We start from the raw sequence: 15,930 nt of genomic DNA on the forward strand, positions 1-15,930 counted from the left end.
TACCCTGACCATGGATGCTTCTAAGAATTTCAACAGGGAACTCTCAATCTGAGTTCATCATCCATTTATGAAGAGTGAGGAGGAGGCTTGGAAGGCAGAATAGGGGTCTCATTAAGAGAAAAAGAAAACAGGATTACTTGAAGGAGCTATTGATCACGTTTCCTTTAAATCAGATAGCTTTTCCTTTGGGAAAGAGGATGCACTGACGTGAAATACAGGCTATAGCTCCTTAGAAAAGTCAATCCCCACGCTGTGAAATAAAATACTAAGACATTAAAAGCAAGGTACTAGCCAGGGGAAAATGCTGACAAACAGCCAAGTAGCTCTCATGAAAGTTTTAGGGCTAACAGTGAGACATCGCATCCTTGGGCACGTTTTCCCTTTGGGTGCTGCAGCCTTGAGATCAAAGGCAGACCACAAGAGTGCCCAGGAGACTGAACAACACCCTGTAATGAGGGCTGAGACACTTGTGTCAGAGGTTTATCTTGGTCCCTCCGTAAATGAAATAACAAACAGTGAGTGATTTTAGAAAAAAATCCCTGGCTCATGGACCTAGGGATGGGAGCAGGATGTTATGATCCAATAGGTCTTTCTGCTCACAGATATTATAATTGCACCCTTTTAAACTATACTATGATTGCACCCTCTTTAACTTGGGTTCCCTTTTTCTCTAAGAATATCATATATGAAAGCTATAGAATTGGTGATCAGTTTCAAACAGTGTGCTCAAAAAATGACGGAACCTGATGTATAAATCCCCTGGGTCGAAAGTCTTTCACAGCATCATCCATGGGCTCCATCCTTGGACTCATCGCCTTCCACAAGCAGACACCGACTCCCAGCCACACACATGGGCTCTCCATCATGCGCCCCCTCCTGGGCCTCCTCAGTCACCCTCACCTTTCCCCACCGGCCCACCTTCTAAATGCCTGCACCACCCCCGGAAAATGCCTGCAGGGTATTACATGACTCGCGACTGTTTATTTCCAGACTTTCTTTCTTTAGCTTAAATATTCTTCGGGTTAATGCCATCCCGGAGGAGGCCACTGCAGGGGTGAGTAGCAGCGCTAAGATGCAGGCCAAGCACCCAGAGGTGTGCAAACACGGTCACTCACCCGTCCTGCCCTTTCTGCCCTCCTCCCTGCCCTCTGTGCGGGGCGGCACCAGCGGGCTGGGTGGTGGGGGCTGCGGTGGAGGGGGAGCCGGCGCCCGCCTCTTCTTCTTCTGTAAGTCCATCTGCGACCCCAGAGACATCTGCAGACACAAAGGAGGACAAAGGGTCAGCATGTGGGCGGCCGTGTGCGTGGAGGAGCTGGCCAGGGTGATGGGCATCCCGAGGAAGGCTGGCAGGGTGCTAGTCCCCTCACTGGATTCCCTGTGTGGGCAATGGGGGCAGGCGTGTGAGGACTGGCTGTGTTGCCCGGGGATGGCCCTCTGGGGGTCCAGGGATGCTCAGGGATGCCCCCAAGACCGCTAGGTGGCAGAGGGCAGAAGCTCTGCCCTGTATTTCCCAGAGGCTGCAGGCAAATCAGAAGACTAGGAAATCTCCCCTCGGTGTGAATATGAAAAAGGGGGTCCTCAGCTCTTGTATGTGTGTGCGCTCAGTCATTTCTGACTCTTTGTGACCCCATGGGCTGAAGCCCACCAAGCTTCTCGGGCCATGGGATTCTCCAGGCAAGAATACTTGAGTGGGCTGCCACTTCCTCCTCCAGGGGATCTTCCCGACCCAGGAATCAAACCCTTGTCTCCTGAGTCTGCAGCACTCTCAGGAGGATTTTTTACCACTGAGCCACCTGGGAAGCCTTCCTGAGCTCTTCCTTAAATGCCCTGAAGTACTATTCCTTCTAGAAGGTTTATCAAGGGCCCCCGACGTGCTCCTGCAGAGACAGAGGGCAGCTCAGGTCTCAGCCCTGGCCTGACTTTCCCTGGCTCTCCTGCCGGTGCAGTCAGGGTAGCATCACAGGCTGATGCCCCCACCCAGAGCATCAGTGTACAGGACACCACGCTACACCCTGGCTCGGAGACTCAGCTCCTCTGAGACACTCAACAGTGAGGAGCGCTCGGCTTCTGAAGGCATCTCGCCAGGATGGAGCCGGTCTCATTGCTGAAGGGGAAATCTGTTTCATCTGTAAGGGAGTAATCTAATGACTGATTCTGGGTCCCCGTTTCTGAAAGTCTGCAAACCGCTCCTCTCCTCGCCACAGACAAAGCTTCTGTACAGCCACCGTCACTGCTGAACATGTGCATAAAGAGCGCTTCATCACATGTGGGGATGTGCACAGTTCCCGCACTGGGGGGCCGACAGAAGCCTCGGACTCCAAACCCAGTCCTTCGAGGGCTCATCCTGGGAGGGGTGCAGCTGACACCACATGCTGGGCCTCCCATCCTGCTCTTTTGGAGCTCCGTGTTTCAATCCATGAAGGCTCCCAGAGGACAGGGCACGTGGCTCTGCTTCCCAGAGAAGGCAACCTCCTCTTGTGGGCCAGACCTGGTGCTTCAAGTATGTGTGTAGTATATGTGTGTGTGGCTCAGTGGTAAAGAACCCGCCTGCAATGCAGGGGCTCCCTGGGTTGGGAAGATCCCCTGGAATAGGAAATGGCAACCCACTCTAATATTCTTGCCTGGAGGATTCCATGAACAGAAGCGCCTGGTGGGCCACAGTCCATGGGGCTGCAGAAGGGTCAGATGTGAGTGAGTAACTAAACAACAACAAATGTGTGCATATGTATGCATGTGTGTATGTGTGTGTGTGTGTGTGAAGTATGTGTGTGTAGTGCGTCTGTAAAAATCCACAACTTCATCAGTAATACATATCTCAATTTTTTTAAAAATTATAAAAGGAAGAAAAATCCTTAAATTGACACTCAGATTAACTAATAGTTGACATACATTTTTCTGGGCTTTCGGCTTTCTTTTAAAAGTCATATTTTTTTCTATTATTCTACCACAATATATTATAACCACCTCCTATACCTTTCAAACTCTTTATGAAAAACATGGCCATAAAATGGCAAAGAGTTCCACAAAGCTTAGTCAAAGCTGCAGCTCCTTGCCCACTCCAGTAGCAGCCACTTCAAACTCTCTTTCACTTAGCATTTACCCTGTTTTTCTAAATAAAAAGCTTATTCTGCTATTTCTGGATCTTCCCCATGTTAGATTTTGGCTTCCTACCCCAGAAGTTCTCAGACACAGGCACATGCAGACCCATAATGCCCCGCCCCGCCCCCCACCCCCACCCCACTTTTCCTCTCAAATCTTTTAAAAAAATTTAGAGCACAAGAATCAAACTAACATTCACTATTTAGTTAATCACATAGAGTTACAGTAGATACAATTATGAAAACAGAAGTTTTCTTCAAGAGCAAGTTTCTCTAACCAAGACATACAAAGTATATCTTGACTATGCTTTGTTTCTAGACAAACTTTTGTTCTCTCTAAACTTGATAACTGATTTGTTTTCTAACTTTTTTCTTTTTGCTGAGTTTCCTGGTAATTCGTTTACCCAGATATTTTATCCTTTGTTCCCTGGATCCTATGCATTTTAAAAATTCACTTCAGTTTAGCCGGGCAAGGTGACTATCAGCTTTCTGAGACAAGAAGGATGTGGGTGAATTTTTGCAATCTTGAAAATCTAAGAATGTCTGCGTTCTGTTACCCTGAGCCATGGGCACAGTGCCTGAGGGGTCTCTGATGGTAAGAAATCTCAGGATGCTCAGCGTTCACCCCATCCCTTCCGGCCTGCAACCCTGCAGTGAGGACACCCCACCCCAGGCTGGTTGTCCGTCCTCTCTCCTGCCGCAGGCCTGAGGAGTCCCTCACTCCTTAGGTCATGGGCATCCTGGGGCATCCTGGGGTGAGACTGCTCTTTACCCTCTGCTGGGGCGTCCACGGACTCTAGTGGTCGGTACATCCTGTGATTCGGTAGAACGTTCTTGTGCTATTCCTCAAAGATTTTTTCTTTTCTCTGTTTTCTCTTTTCTTTAAGGATTCCAATTACTTCAACACTGTGATTTCTAAATCAATTTCCTAATTTTGCTTGCGTATTCTTCCTTTTTAGCTGAAACAAAGCTGATTTAAATGTGCTAATCTCTCAGGTACAGCAAATTGAGTCTGTTTCTGTTCATAAATAGGTTCATTTGTCTTGTGTTTGAATATTCTTGACTAATTAGAAAAAAAACTTTTTTACCCTCTCTCTTAGAAATCTCCTTTATTTCATTATCCAACTCTTTTGGCTTTTAACTTTTTGGCGACTATATTTTTAACCTCCAAGCACTCTTTTTTGTTATATCTTTTTGAAACACGTTCATGTCTTGCTTCCTGGATACACTCTCTTTTCTCTCTGAGGCTGTTAATTCATATCTTTAAAAACACATCTTCCTACTCAGCTATAAAAACGAGTGAAATAACGCCATTTGCAGCAACATGAATGGACGTAGAGGTGATCACACTAAGTGAAGTCAGACAGACACCGTGTAATTTCATTTATATGTGGAATCTAAAATGTGATACAAACGAATCTATTACAAAATAGAAACAGAGCTTGTGGCCACCAAAGGGGAACAGTGGTGGAGAGATGAGTTAGGAAGGTGGGGCTGACAAACGCCCACTAATCTGTGTAAACCAGACAATCAACAAGGACCTATTGTTTAGCACAGGGGACTCTGTTTTAGCAGTCTGTAACGGAAGAGAATCTGAGAGAACAGATATAATAGGTGTATGCCTGGATCACTTTGCTGAGTATCTCAAACTGGCACAGCATTGTCACTCAACTATGCATCAGTAAAAGCCTTCCTTTTCATTTTCTTCTGCTGTGTGGGTGTGTATGTGCTAGTCACTTGGTCCTGTATGCTCTTTGCGACCCCATGGACTGTTGCCCACCAGGCCCCTCTGTCCATGGGGATTCTCCAGGCAAGGATACTGGAGTGGGTTGCCATTTCCTTCTCCAGGGGATCTTCCTGACCCAGCGATTGAACCTGGGTCTCCTGCATTACAGGCAGATTCTTTACTAACAGAGCTACAAGGGAAGCCCTTGGCCAACTGCTCCTAAATAAGTGTGTTTTTGTGGATAGGATCTGTGAACATTCATGACCTTTCCTGGAGTTGCCTGGTCAGAAATCCAATTGGCTCACTGGGGGAATCCCCAACTATGCATATCTTTAGGACACTCTCTGAGGCTTCCTAGGTGGTGCTGTTGTTAATGAACCTGTCTGCCAATGCAGGAAATCTGAGACAGGAGTGTGGACTCCATCAGCCACAGTCCATTCAATTCACACCCTCTGTCTTTGGAGGAATATTAAGATTGTGATCTCAGTGATGACAAATTAAACTTCCTAGAAGTCCTTTATCTTTCCCATGTGCCCCTTTCTTTTCTTCTCCTTTTACTGAGTTTCTGATACATTCCTTGACTATAACCTCTTAGGTAAGGAACACATAAGATTGGAGGAAAAGCAGATTCAAAAACGGATTTCCCAAATTTAAGAATCTTTGTCATGTGGTTACTTCCCAAACTCAGGATAAATTCACCAAGACTCTTTCCAATAAACGGCTCTCAAATTTTCCACTGTTCTATCAGAGCCTATATATTGTTAATGTCCATGGTTTTCCTGGGGTCTGGTTGCCTGTGGGGTGTGTGAGCTGGGCCCTCAGTAGACCCTGAGCGGGGAGGCTCTGGTCAGAGGTGGTCACGGCTCTCACCACCAGCACTATCATAATCCTGCCTCCACCTTCATCGAGCTGCAGACGATGCTGAAAGGCAGACAGCCTCAGCTCTGGTACCTGGATTTCTTTCTTCGGGGCTGACATTCATCCATTCATTAATCATGATTGCTCAAACACTATGGATGTGCCTGCCTGTGTGATTTTCTAGTCCACATTTCTCAATCTCTTCTTAAAAGATGATGAGAGATTTTGTTTAATGTCCCTTGTTCAGTTGTTCTTTCCATTAATTCACCAGCTATTGCTAGTTCCTTGTTCTGTGACTGGAAAGACAGTGACTTCAAAGGACACGTGGGAAAGATAGAGTTCCTGACCTACTGAAGACCACCATTGAATGAAGGAGAGAGGATTCTGTAACATGAGATGATCTTCTTCTGGCTGGAAACGCTGCCGAGAGCTGTAATTTGGGGCTGACTTGGGACACAGTCTCCTCTGTGAGTTCACGCTGGTTGATCAGTGCCTGCTAAGCTCCCACTGACGTCTGTATAATGACGACGCACTCTAGATTCTGCCGAGCGCCGGCATCAAGTGGGAGATAATTAGAAAAACGGATCAGGAAAGCGATTCTGGCTCAGCCGCTTGGAAAAGCAATTTTTCCCCATTGAAAGAAAGTTCTGGCCTACTCCTCGTTACAAGATTTGGAGAAGCATCAAACTCCTCGAACCTTTGCCAAGATGACCCAGCTTTGCCTCGGCTGCCCTTCTCCTGGATAGAAGCACAGCCCTTCAACAATGGCTGAAGACCATGTGTTTTCCGGGCACACGCTACTTCTGATCAAGTAAGGTAATGCCTTTGCAAAGTGTCTGGCAAGGTCTGAGACTCCAACCAAGACAAGAGCTAATGGGAAAACTTCTTCTTCTTTTTTCTGGAGCTTTTGTTAGTTCAAGGTGTTTAAATAAAAGTACTGGATTGGCCAAAAAGTTTGTTTAGGTGTTTAAAACCCAATATATACAGGCTAATAGAAAATAGTATTAACACTGGCAGCAATGAGAATTTATTAAACATTTACTAAGGGTGCCAATGCATATTATAAAACTACCTCAGAGGCCCCCAGGGAGAGGTAATTTCACTATCTCTGTTTTATAAAGGAAGAGACTAAAGCTTGTAAAAGCTTGCTTGCCCAAGGTCAGACAGCTCACAAGTGGGCAGAGTTGAGATTTGATCTTGGTTTAGAAGATAGGGCTCCGAGAGTTTTGAGTGGAAATATCTCTTCCTATTACCTCATCCATCCATCATTCCAAGCATGTGTCCTTGGTGCCAGGAAGCTCCACACTAGGCCCACACAATGAAGGAAGGAAACCAGGAGCATTTTTTTCCTGTTGAATCGACGGCTCCAGGGAGTGGGCTCGGCTATGCCCAGCTGGGCCCTCGCGTCCTTGCCTTTTCTCAAGCTGCGCTTTCTGCCTAGAACGCCCTTCCTTTCCCAGCACTTACGTTTGCCCGTGCTGAAATCTCCCTCACTCCTTAAGGCCACTTCTCAGGGAAGGCCCCTGACGTGCTCTGGGGGACAGTCAGCCCCTCTTCCTGCCCAGATGCAGGAGCAGAGCCTCGCTCAGAAGTCAGCCCCTAGCTCCCCTCCCTGGTTCCAGCCATCTGCTGCCATGCCTGCTCCCCCGAGTTCTGTTTGCCTTTGAGTTCTCTATAGTAAAGAGTGTGATTTATAGTCTCTGAATTGCCACAATTTCTCGCTTCTTGCCTTTGCACTTCAGGAATCAAATGTTTATTGAATATAAGAAAGAATGAAGTAGGATTTTTTTATACAAATGGAGCATATTATAGAAGGAATTTATGAGTGCCTGAAGTACAACACAGCCCTGGCCCCGTATTCTCATTTCCCTTTTATTCAAAATGTAAAGACTCTACTGTTTTTACTCTGACAAATGAAGACTATATATGATCACTAACAATATTTCCAATAATAGAGGGGCATATAAAATGCTAAGTGAAAATCCTCACCTCTACCCCTAAAAGACAACCTCTATTAAATTGATGTGTTTCTCCTCAGCCTGTTTTCTGTGTATCTACATATATGAATATTTACTAAAATGAGAACACACTCTCAGAAGGAAAACTGCTTTTTCACTTGCGATACTGTCCACTGCTGGCTAGGGAATCTCTCTGACGTCCTGAGGAGGGGAAGGGTCCACCCCTGCAGGAACCACACGTGTGTTTACCTATCCTCAGGGTTTGGCATTTCGATTTTCCAACAACTATTTCGAATAAATTTGCAAAGAGGCTCCTCATACATTTAATCTGTTTCCATTTTGTTCTCGTGTAATACAGCTCCATAAACTCACTGACTCACAGGCCATGCAATTTTCAAATGAACTGAAACCAGGATCTCAAAGTGATGTGAGTGCTCCAGTGTTCACTGCAGCATTGTTCACAATAGTCAGGATGTGGAAATGACCGAAATGTCCATCGACAGATGAACAGGTAAATAAACTGTAGTACCTTCGTACATTGGAAGAGCACTCAGTCATGAAACAGGAAGGATGTTGTTCAACATGTGACGGCACAGATGAGCCCTGAAGACGCTCTGCTACATGAAATAAGCCAGACCTGGAAAGCCAAACACTGCATGATTCTACGTACACAGGGGTCTAATCACTAGGCAAATGTATAGAATCAAAGGGAGAACGGTGGTTGCCAGAGGCTGGGAAGGGAGGCGGGGAGTCACTAATCAGTAGGCATTGCAGTCAAGCAAGGTGGGTGAGCTCCAGGTGTCTGTTGCATAACCCTGCACGCAGAGTCAAAGGGGCCTCATGGTACACGTCACGGTTTAAGGGGGTGCGTCTCGTATTAAGGGTTCTTAGCACAATAAAATAAAATTAAAGACAAAACAGGAGACACGTTGCCCAACCTTCCTTCACAAAGGCCGCATTATCGTTTACACCCTCACTAACGCTCCACTTTCTCCCCACCCCACTCAACAACACAACCAAGATAACCATTCTGGTTTTTATCAGAGTCAATGAAAAGTATCCTAATTAATTTTTAGATCTACATTCTTTAAATGCTAGGGTAGCATTTTTTAATGATTACTCTTTACTTGCGTGTATGAGAAAGAGAAAGTTCATGTCCAGTAAGCTGTTTTCTCCCTACTGTGGTGTTATCCTTTTCTCAGTATCAATCCTCTAAATGACATATATGTTGTGAATATTTTCCCTAGCTTCTTTTGGTCTTTTACTTTTCTGTATTTTTTTTCACATTTTTTTGGAATATAAAAGTTATTTAATTCAACCTGTCAAGTCCCCACCTCCCCCTTTTCTAACCCAGGGTCAAACTAAGAAAGGGCTTCTTGATTTCAAATGTTTAAAATTCTTATTACTTTAATGTAGTTTCCTGGTATACTTTTTCATAGTTTTTATTAAATCAATCTGGAATTAATCTTGTTATGTGCTCTATATTTCTCCCAAAGCGATGAAAGGAGCTTACAATACAAATGACAACTATTTTATAAGCCTGCAGGTACCTATATTATCATCAAACAAAACCCAGTAATAGCACACATCAGAATGTGAAAACCTGATGTGGTGACTGATGTTTCCTTCCCCCTCTGAAGCAGCTAATCCAGGGAAAGTCTGGCCTGCTGGAAACCTCACCTTTTTAGAACCAGGCAGAGGCTGGCTATCAGCTCATGTCTGTGATCAGTAACAGGAGGCTCCTGCCCTGTCACACCTGCCAGGCTCCTGCCAAGCTTGGTCTAAACAGAAAACCTCACTTTGCCAACAAAGATCCATACAGTCAAAGCGATGGTTTTTCCAGCAGTCATGCACAGATGTGAGAGCTGGACCACAAAGGCTGAGCACCAAAGAACTGATGCTTTTGAACTGTGGTGCTGCAGACTCCTGAGAGTCCCCTGGACAGCAAGGAGATCAAACCAGTCAATCCTTAGGAAACCAACCCTGTCCTTCATTGGAAGGACTGATGCTGAAGCTGAGGCTCCAATACTTTGGCTATTTGATATGAAGAGCTGACTCATTGGAAAAGACTAACGCTGGGAAAGATTGAGGGCAGGAGAAAGGGACAACGGAGGATGAGATGGTTGGATGGATGGCATCACTGACTCAATGGACACGAGTTTGAGCAAACTCCAAGAGATAGTGAAGAACAGGGGAGCCTGGGATGCTGCAGTCCACGGGATTGCAAAGAGCTAGACCCGAATTAGTTACTGAACAACAACAAACAATAAATACAGAGTTTCCTGGGAAGAGTCAGTGTCACATCTGAGAATTCAGAAAAACTAGTGATCCAGTCTAGAAAGATTTCCCTTGGAACTGCTTAAAAAACATCTAAACAGAACAGATTTTTACTTTAAGGGATAAATCCTCAGTCATCTAGGGCAGCAGTTCCTAACCTTTTTGGCATCAGGGACCAGTTTTATGGAAGACAATTTTTCCACGGATGGGAGTGGGGAAGGTTTCAGGATGATACACTCACATTCTGTTTATTGTGCACTTCATTTCTTTTATTATTACATTAGCCCCACATCAGATCATCAGGCATTAGATCTCAGAGGCTGGGGACCCAAATTCTAAGGTTCTTATTTCTTGATCATGTTCTCATTCTCCAGGGACACCAGGATGCCAACATTAAGGTATAATGAGGTTGCTCTCATTTAAAATTTCAACTACTGCTTTTACATGATGATTATTCTGTATAATTTTCATCTAAATACACTTGTGCTTTTAAGAGGATGATCACAAAGATTTGAATAAGAACAGCGTAGAAAAATATATCAGTAAGAGGAGAGCGTAGTATGGTGGTCATGCTTGGACCCTGGAGGTAGAAAGCAGGGTTAGAGTTTTGCTTCCACTGTAAGAAAAGCTGCTTAATCTCTCTGTGCCTCAATTTCTCCACTTGTAAAACAGGGATGAAAATATTTATTGTTTCTTTAGAGACTGGGAGGGAGGATTAAATATGTTAATATCATGAAAAGTACAGAGAATGCCATCCTCACTGATGGGTAGTTTCTACTAAGGCCTTTCACCTTCTGACCCTTCTCATCACCCCCTGAGCCAATGGCAGACAACGCAGTGGGACCCGGACACCCAGAGGTCACATCCAGAATCAAACCTGGAAGGACCCCAGTCTTGGTTTCAGGCTCCTCAGAGAATGTGGTTAGGTGTCCTAGTTAGGTTTCCAGGGGTTACATGTGCTGATAGGACCTCCTGCAGAAACGTGAGGCCACCCTGGGAACTGTGAGTCGCACAGAATCTAAGCTAGCTACCCATCTCACTCAGATACTAATTTCTCTGTGACTTGCGCTTTGCTTTTCAACGGAACAATAGTAGTGCCCACCTCACGGGGCACCATAAGGCATCACATTCGTATCACATGAGTGCTCAGAAATGTCCCCAGCTGCCAGAAATGCTGTTAGGAAGTGACATATATGTGTTTGCTAAAGAAACAGGAAACAAACCAAAGGACACCGAAGAACACAGAATTCTAGAGCTGGCACTCTAGCTCTTTTATTTCACAGGTGAGAACACAGAGGACCAGAAGCTGGATAATGTTTTCAAGACCAATTCCACCTGACTCACTTTGACTAATGAGAGAGCGTTGATGACCCAGCTTACGTGCTAAGAGGAAGATGCTGCACTCAGGTTCCCATGCATCCCCGCTGCCCTGTCTAACCATCAAAACAACCCAGTGGAGCGAATATCTGTCTCACTGTCCAGAAAAGGGAAGTGAGTTCAGAGGGCCTCAGTCACCTGCTGAAGGCCACAGAGCTGACCGCTGTCTGACACTTCATCTGCTTACAAAAGAGGACATACATGGGGTCAGCCCGTGGTCTCGGACACAATACCCTGTTTTGAAGGTGGACCCTTTGCTGGATTTGCTGCTATCTCCTTAGTGCTGGCAATCGTCCCTGGCATATTTTGGGTGGATACTAAATATCCATTAACTTAGTGAATGCTGTAACCAAAAGCATCTGCATGATGAAACCAATACCTGTTTTCCCCTGAGGATGGGTGACTTTGTAGGAGCCTGTTATGTGTCAGATACTGCACTTGCGCTGAGAATAAGAGGTGAGCACGATGGATGGGACCTCGAGGCTGATTTTGTTGAAAGGGACGTAGGTAATGATCAAATGTCTCATGGGCAATGGCGCTGCTCCTTTCCCAGGGTACATGTGTGGGGAGATAGTTCAGGGGGCTTCCCTAAACCAGACTAAACAGGGGGCTGGTTTTGGCCATGTCTGTGGGACTTCCCTGTGGACAGGGCTGGAGGTATCCGACTGAGACACTTGCACGGCAGTGGCACTGAAGCTAAGCATGGATGGAATTGTCAGGGAGGAAAAGAAAAGACAAAACCCTAAGAAGGCCTAACTTTCATGAGGCTGGTATAGGGTGGAAGTTTCTGGGAAGCTGTTCGAGAGCTGGAGAGACCTGCGGGGGCGCAGTGGCATGGAGCAGGAAGTGATGAGGAGGGTCAGAGTTTGCAGAGCTCAGGCAGATAAGGCTGGACAGCACCACTGTGCGGAGGGCCTGACACCCGCTGGGAGAGCGGGGCATCTAGACCAGCGCAGTGCGGAGCAGAGACGGGGTGGGCCGGCTGCCCAGGGGTGACAGGCCACAGGGCGCGGGACCAGGGCTAAGCTGCAGCGGCGTCGACAGGCGTGGGGCTGGGGGTGCACTTCCGGGGGGTCTTTTGCCCACATGTTCCCCCTCGGGCTTCTGGCAGCTGAGTCCACCCCAGGGGCAGCCCTTGGCCACTTCCCTTTATTCCTGAGAATTTTCAAGGTGGTTTCTTCCATATTCGGTGGTGTCAGTGCCCCCTTTGTGCAGACTCCCAGGTTCACAGCTTGGCCTGAACCCCCCTGAGCTCCAGGGCCACACACCTAAATGCCTGCTGACAAGAGCACCTGGACACGGGCAGGTGCCTGTCCAAACCAAGCCCGTGATTCTCTCCCCAGACCCACTCCTCCCCTGTGTGCATGGGTGCGCAGTAGCTTTGGGTGAGTCCAACTCTTTGTGACCCCCGTGGACTGTAGCCCAGCAGACTCCTCTGTCCACGGGATTCTCCAGGCAAGAGTACTGGAGTGGGTTGCCACTTTCTACTCCAGAGGATCTTCCTGGCCCAGGGACAGAACCTGCATCTCTCCCATCTCCTGCATTGGCAGGAGCTTCTTTACTGCTAGCATGCCTCCTCCATCTCAGGGGAACAGTAACTCCTCGTTTCTAGCTGTTCTGGGCCCGACGCTGCATATCTTCCTGGAATAGTCCACACCCCTCCAGTGGAGGCCAGTCTTCCTCCGTGTCCCGTCACTACTCACCTGAACTCACAATCATTTCTCAGCTAGCGTCACAGCCCCTGCCTGGCCTCCTCACACCCACCCGAGATCCTTCCACAGGACTACAAAGCAGGCTGTGCTCTGCCTGAAATCTGCAAATGCTTCCCGCCCCATGTCCTGCCCAAGACAGCAGAGATCTCTTCAATACACTGATTTCATTTCCTTTGGGAATATACCCAGAAGTGGAATTTCTGGGTTGCAAGGCAGTTCTATTTTTAATTTTTAGAGAAGCCTCCATAATGCTTTCCATAGTGGCTAACCATTTTTCATTCCCACCAGCAGAGCACAAGGGTTCCCTCTTCTCCACATTGTGGCCAACATTTGTTATTTCCTGACTTTTTGATAACAGCCTTTCTGACAGGTGTCAGGTGATACTGACTGTGGTCCTGATTTGCACTTCCCTCATTAGTCATGTTGAGCATCTTTTCACACGTCTGTCTGTTGGCCATGTGGATGCCACTTGGGACAACATGGACGGGCCTTGAGGGCACTGTGCTAAGTAAAATGACTCAGAATTTGTGGAATCTAAAAACCCAAGCCTGTAAAAACGGTAAAATGGTGGTGACCAGAGGCTGGGATGTCAGGAGAGGGGACAGGCAGTTTTAGGAAACAAACTTACAGACAGCAGATGAATAAGCCTTGGAGACCTAGCACTTAGCACAGTGATCACAGACAATAATATTGTATGATAATCATTAAACTTGCTGAAACACTAGATCTTGATTCTTCCCGCCAGAAAGAGAGAAAGGATAGGCATGTGAGGGAACACAGGTGCTGACTGTTGCTACGATCAGATTAGAGTATATAAACGTATCAAATCTGCACACGGGGCACCTGGAATACACACAATGTTACATGGCAAGTGGATTTCAGTGAAAACAAAGGTAAAATCCTGTGGCAGAAGCTGCTGAGGGAGCTGGCTGGGAGCCCACAGGGAGCTCTGGGCAGAGGGAAACTTTGCCATGAAATCTGTCCTGGAGCAGACCAGACGGGAGGTGAGGATCGCGCTGGCACCCGGGGCAGCTCCAGCCTGCCTGCCAGGAGACGCGAAGCCCACGCCCCCTCAGCTGCCCTGGCCCAGTCCTGCTCATCTGGGCACCTGCACAGATTATGGAAGAACCCAGGCAGACAGGGACACTGGTCATGGTGGCACGCCTTCAGGGAGGGAAGGGGAAGTAGCAGCCAGGGAGGAAATAGAGTTCAGAGTCTGGGGCTTTGGGTCAAGGTGCATCACTCAGGGAATTAGCAAGTCCCCAGAGATGGCTGTGGCCAGCCCATTAGTGAGAAAATATTGTGCCGAATCAGTAAACAAAGGATGCTGCAGCCATCAAACCATCACATTATAACCGCCCCAGTGGTGAGGCCTGAAGGGAACTCTGCCTGGAGACAGGATGCCCACCATCAAACCATCAGACACTGCAGCTACCATTACCCGCAATGGTGGACTCCGAGACTCAGGATGAGAAAGCACAGGATACTAGCCCTAGACAGCGGAGGTGCATACCAAAGGGTGGTTTCAGTGAGCCCAGATTCTTGCATCTTCCCGTACATAGAAAAGTGCTAAATTCCTTAACTTCAGATGTCTGCTTTTCTTTAAGTAACAGTAATCTTTTGATGTTCCAACTACCTGGTCTTTGTTGCAAAAGTCACTATATATCCAGCCCCACCACCTGTTACCTCTTCTGAGATTATCTGAGAGGCTGTGTCCCAGGCTTCAGTCTTCAGTTTTATCTGCTGAATAAAATGTAATTCTCAACTTTCAGTTTGTGCATCATTTTTCAGTTGACACCCCAAGGGCATGTTTCCTTTGGGATTTGCTTGTTTCGGTCAGTTTACTATTTATTTAGCTTTGCATTTTCATAAGGATGCTTCCCTTCTAATGTCCCCTGAGGACAGAGCTCTCAGATCCTGCCTACTCAGCAGATCTGATCTGCCATCAGGGGGGGTTGTCTCAACACCTCTTCTCTACACCCTTCCCCAGGTGAGATAGCCCTGGAGAAAGAGTGCTCAGGTATTAGTACTAACCTGTGACTTTCCTTCTGGAAATTTGGGGAGGGGATTCCAGGAGGCTGTGACATCATATCCTGGTCTTACAGGGGTTCCTAAGTCCCACCATAAAGAGTACATCCACCATGGTCACCAATGACATAATATGTGGGGACTCTCAATCTTAAGAGTACCTGTATAGTCTTAAGTTCAAAAGGTAATCTTGCTGTCAGACGATATTGTTGTTGTTTTGTCCAATCACTAAGTCATGTCCGACTCTCTCTTTGCGGCCCTATGGACTGCAGCACACCAGCCTTCCCTGTCCTTCACTCTCTCCCAGAGTTCACTCACACTCATGTCCATTGAGTCGGGGATGCCATGGTTTAATTTTGGTCACTACAAATAAAGTGGGAATTCCCAGGTGGTGCTAGTGGGAAAGAACCTTCCTGCCAATGCAGGAGATGTAAGAGATGTGGGTTCGATCCCTGGGACGGGAAGATCCCCTGGAGCAAGGCATAGCAGCCCAGGTCAGTACTCTTGCCTGGAGAATCCCATGGCCAGAGGAGCCTGGTGGGCTCCAGTGGGTCGCAAAGGCTGGACACAAGTGAAGAGACAGCACACATGCCCACATAAACCAGCACTGGTCCGGCGTGAGCAAGCATCATACTGATGAAAGCAGTGTCTCCCTGTTCTCCCTATTTCTGGGCGTCAGCTGGGCAGATGGATGCAGCAAAAGCTAATTGCACTGATAGGTTCATTCCTAAAGTTAGAAAAGAAAAAAAAAAAAAAAAGAGTCCTTCCAGGAACTGTATGAACCATGCATAGACCCATGCCCAAGATGTGGGGAATTTATCAGTTATTTGCTACTATTAGATGACTAAGTCACTATACTTTTGGCCATGGAAATTCTGGTATCTATCCAATGTTTT

General features: G+C 46.9%; 1 protein-coding gene across 1 annotated transcript in view; it reads right to left on the reverse strand.

Annotated features, from left to right (window-relative positions):
* COBL (cordon-bleu WH2 repeat protein) overlaps positions 1 to 15,930 on the reverse strand; it is a 277,317-nt gene that overhangs the window by 76,204 nt on the left and 185,183 nt on the right. Inside the window, 1 exon segment of the mRNA XM_070472080.1 lies at positions 1,116 to 1,254. Within this exon segment, the coding sequence (XP_070328181.1) occupies positions 1,116 to 1,254 (139 nt within the window).

The sequence above is a fragment of the Odocoileus virginianus genome, chromosome 1 (genome assembly GCF_023699985.2).
Source record: "Odocoileus virginianus isolate 20LAN1187 ecotype Illinois chromosome 1, Ovbor_1.2, whole genome shotgun sequence".
NCBI lineage: Eukaryota > Metazoa > Chordata > Mammalia > Artiodactyla > Cervidae > Odocoileus > Odocoileus virginianus.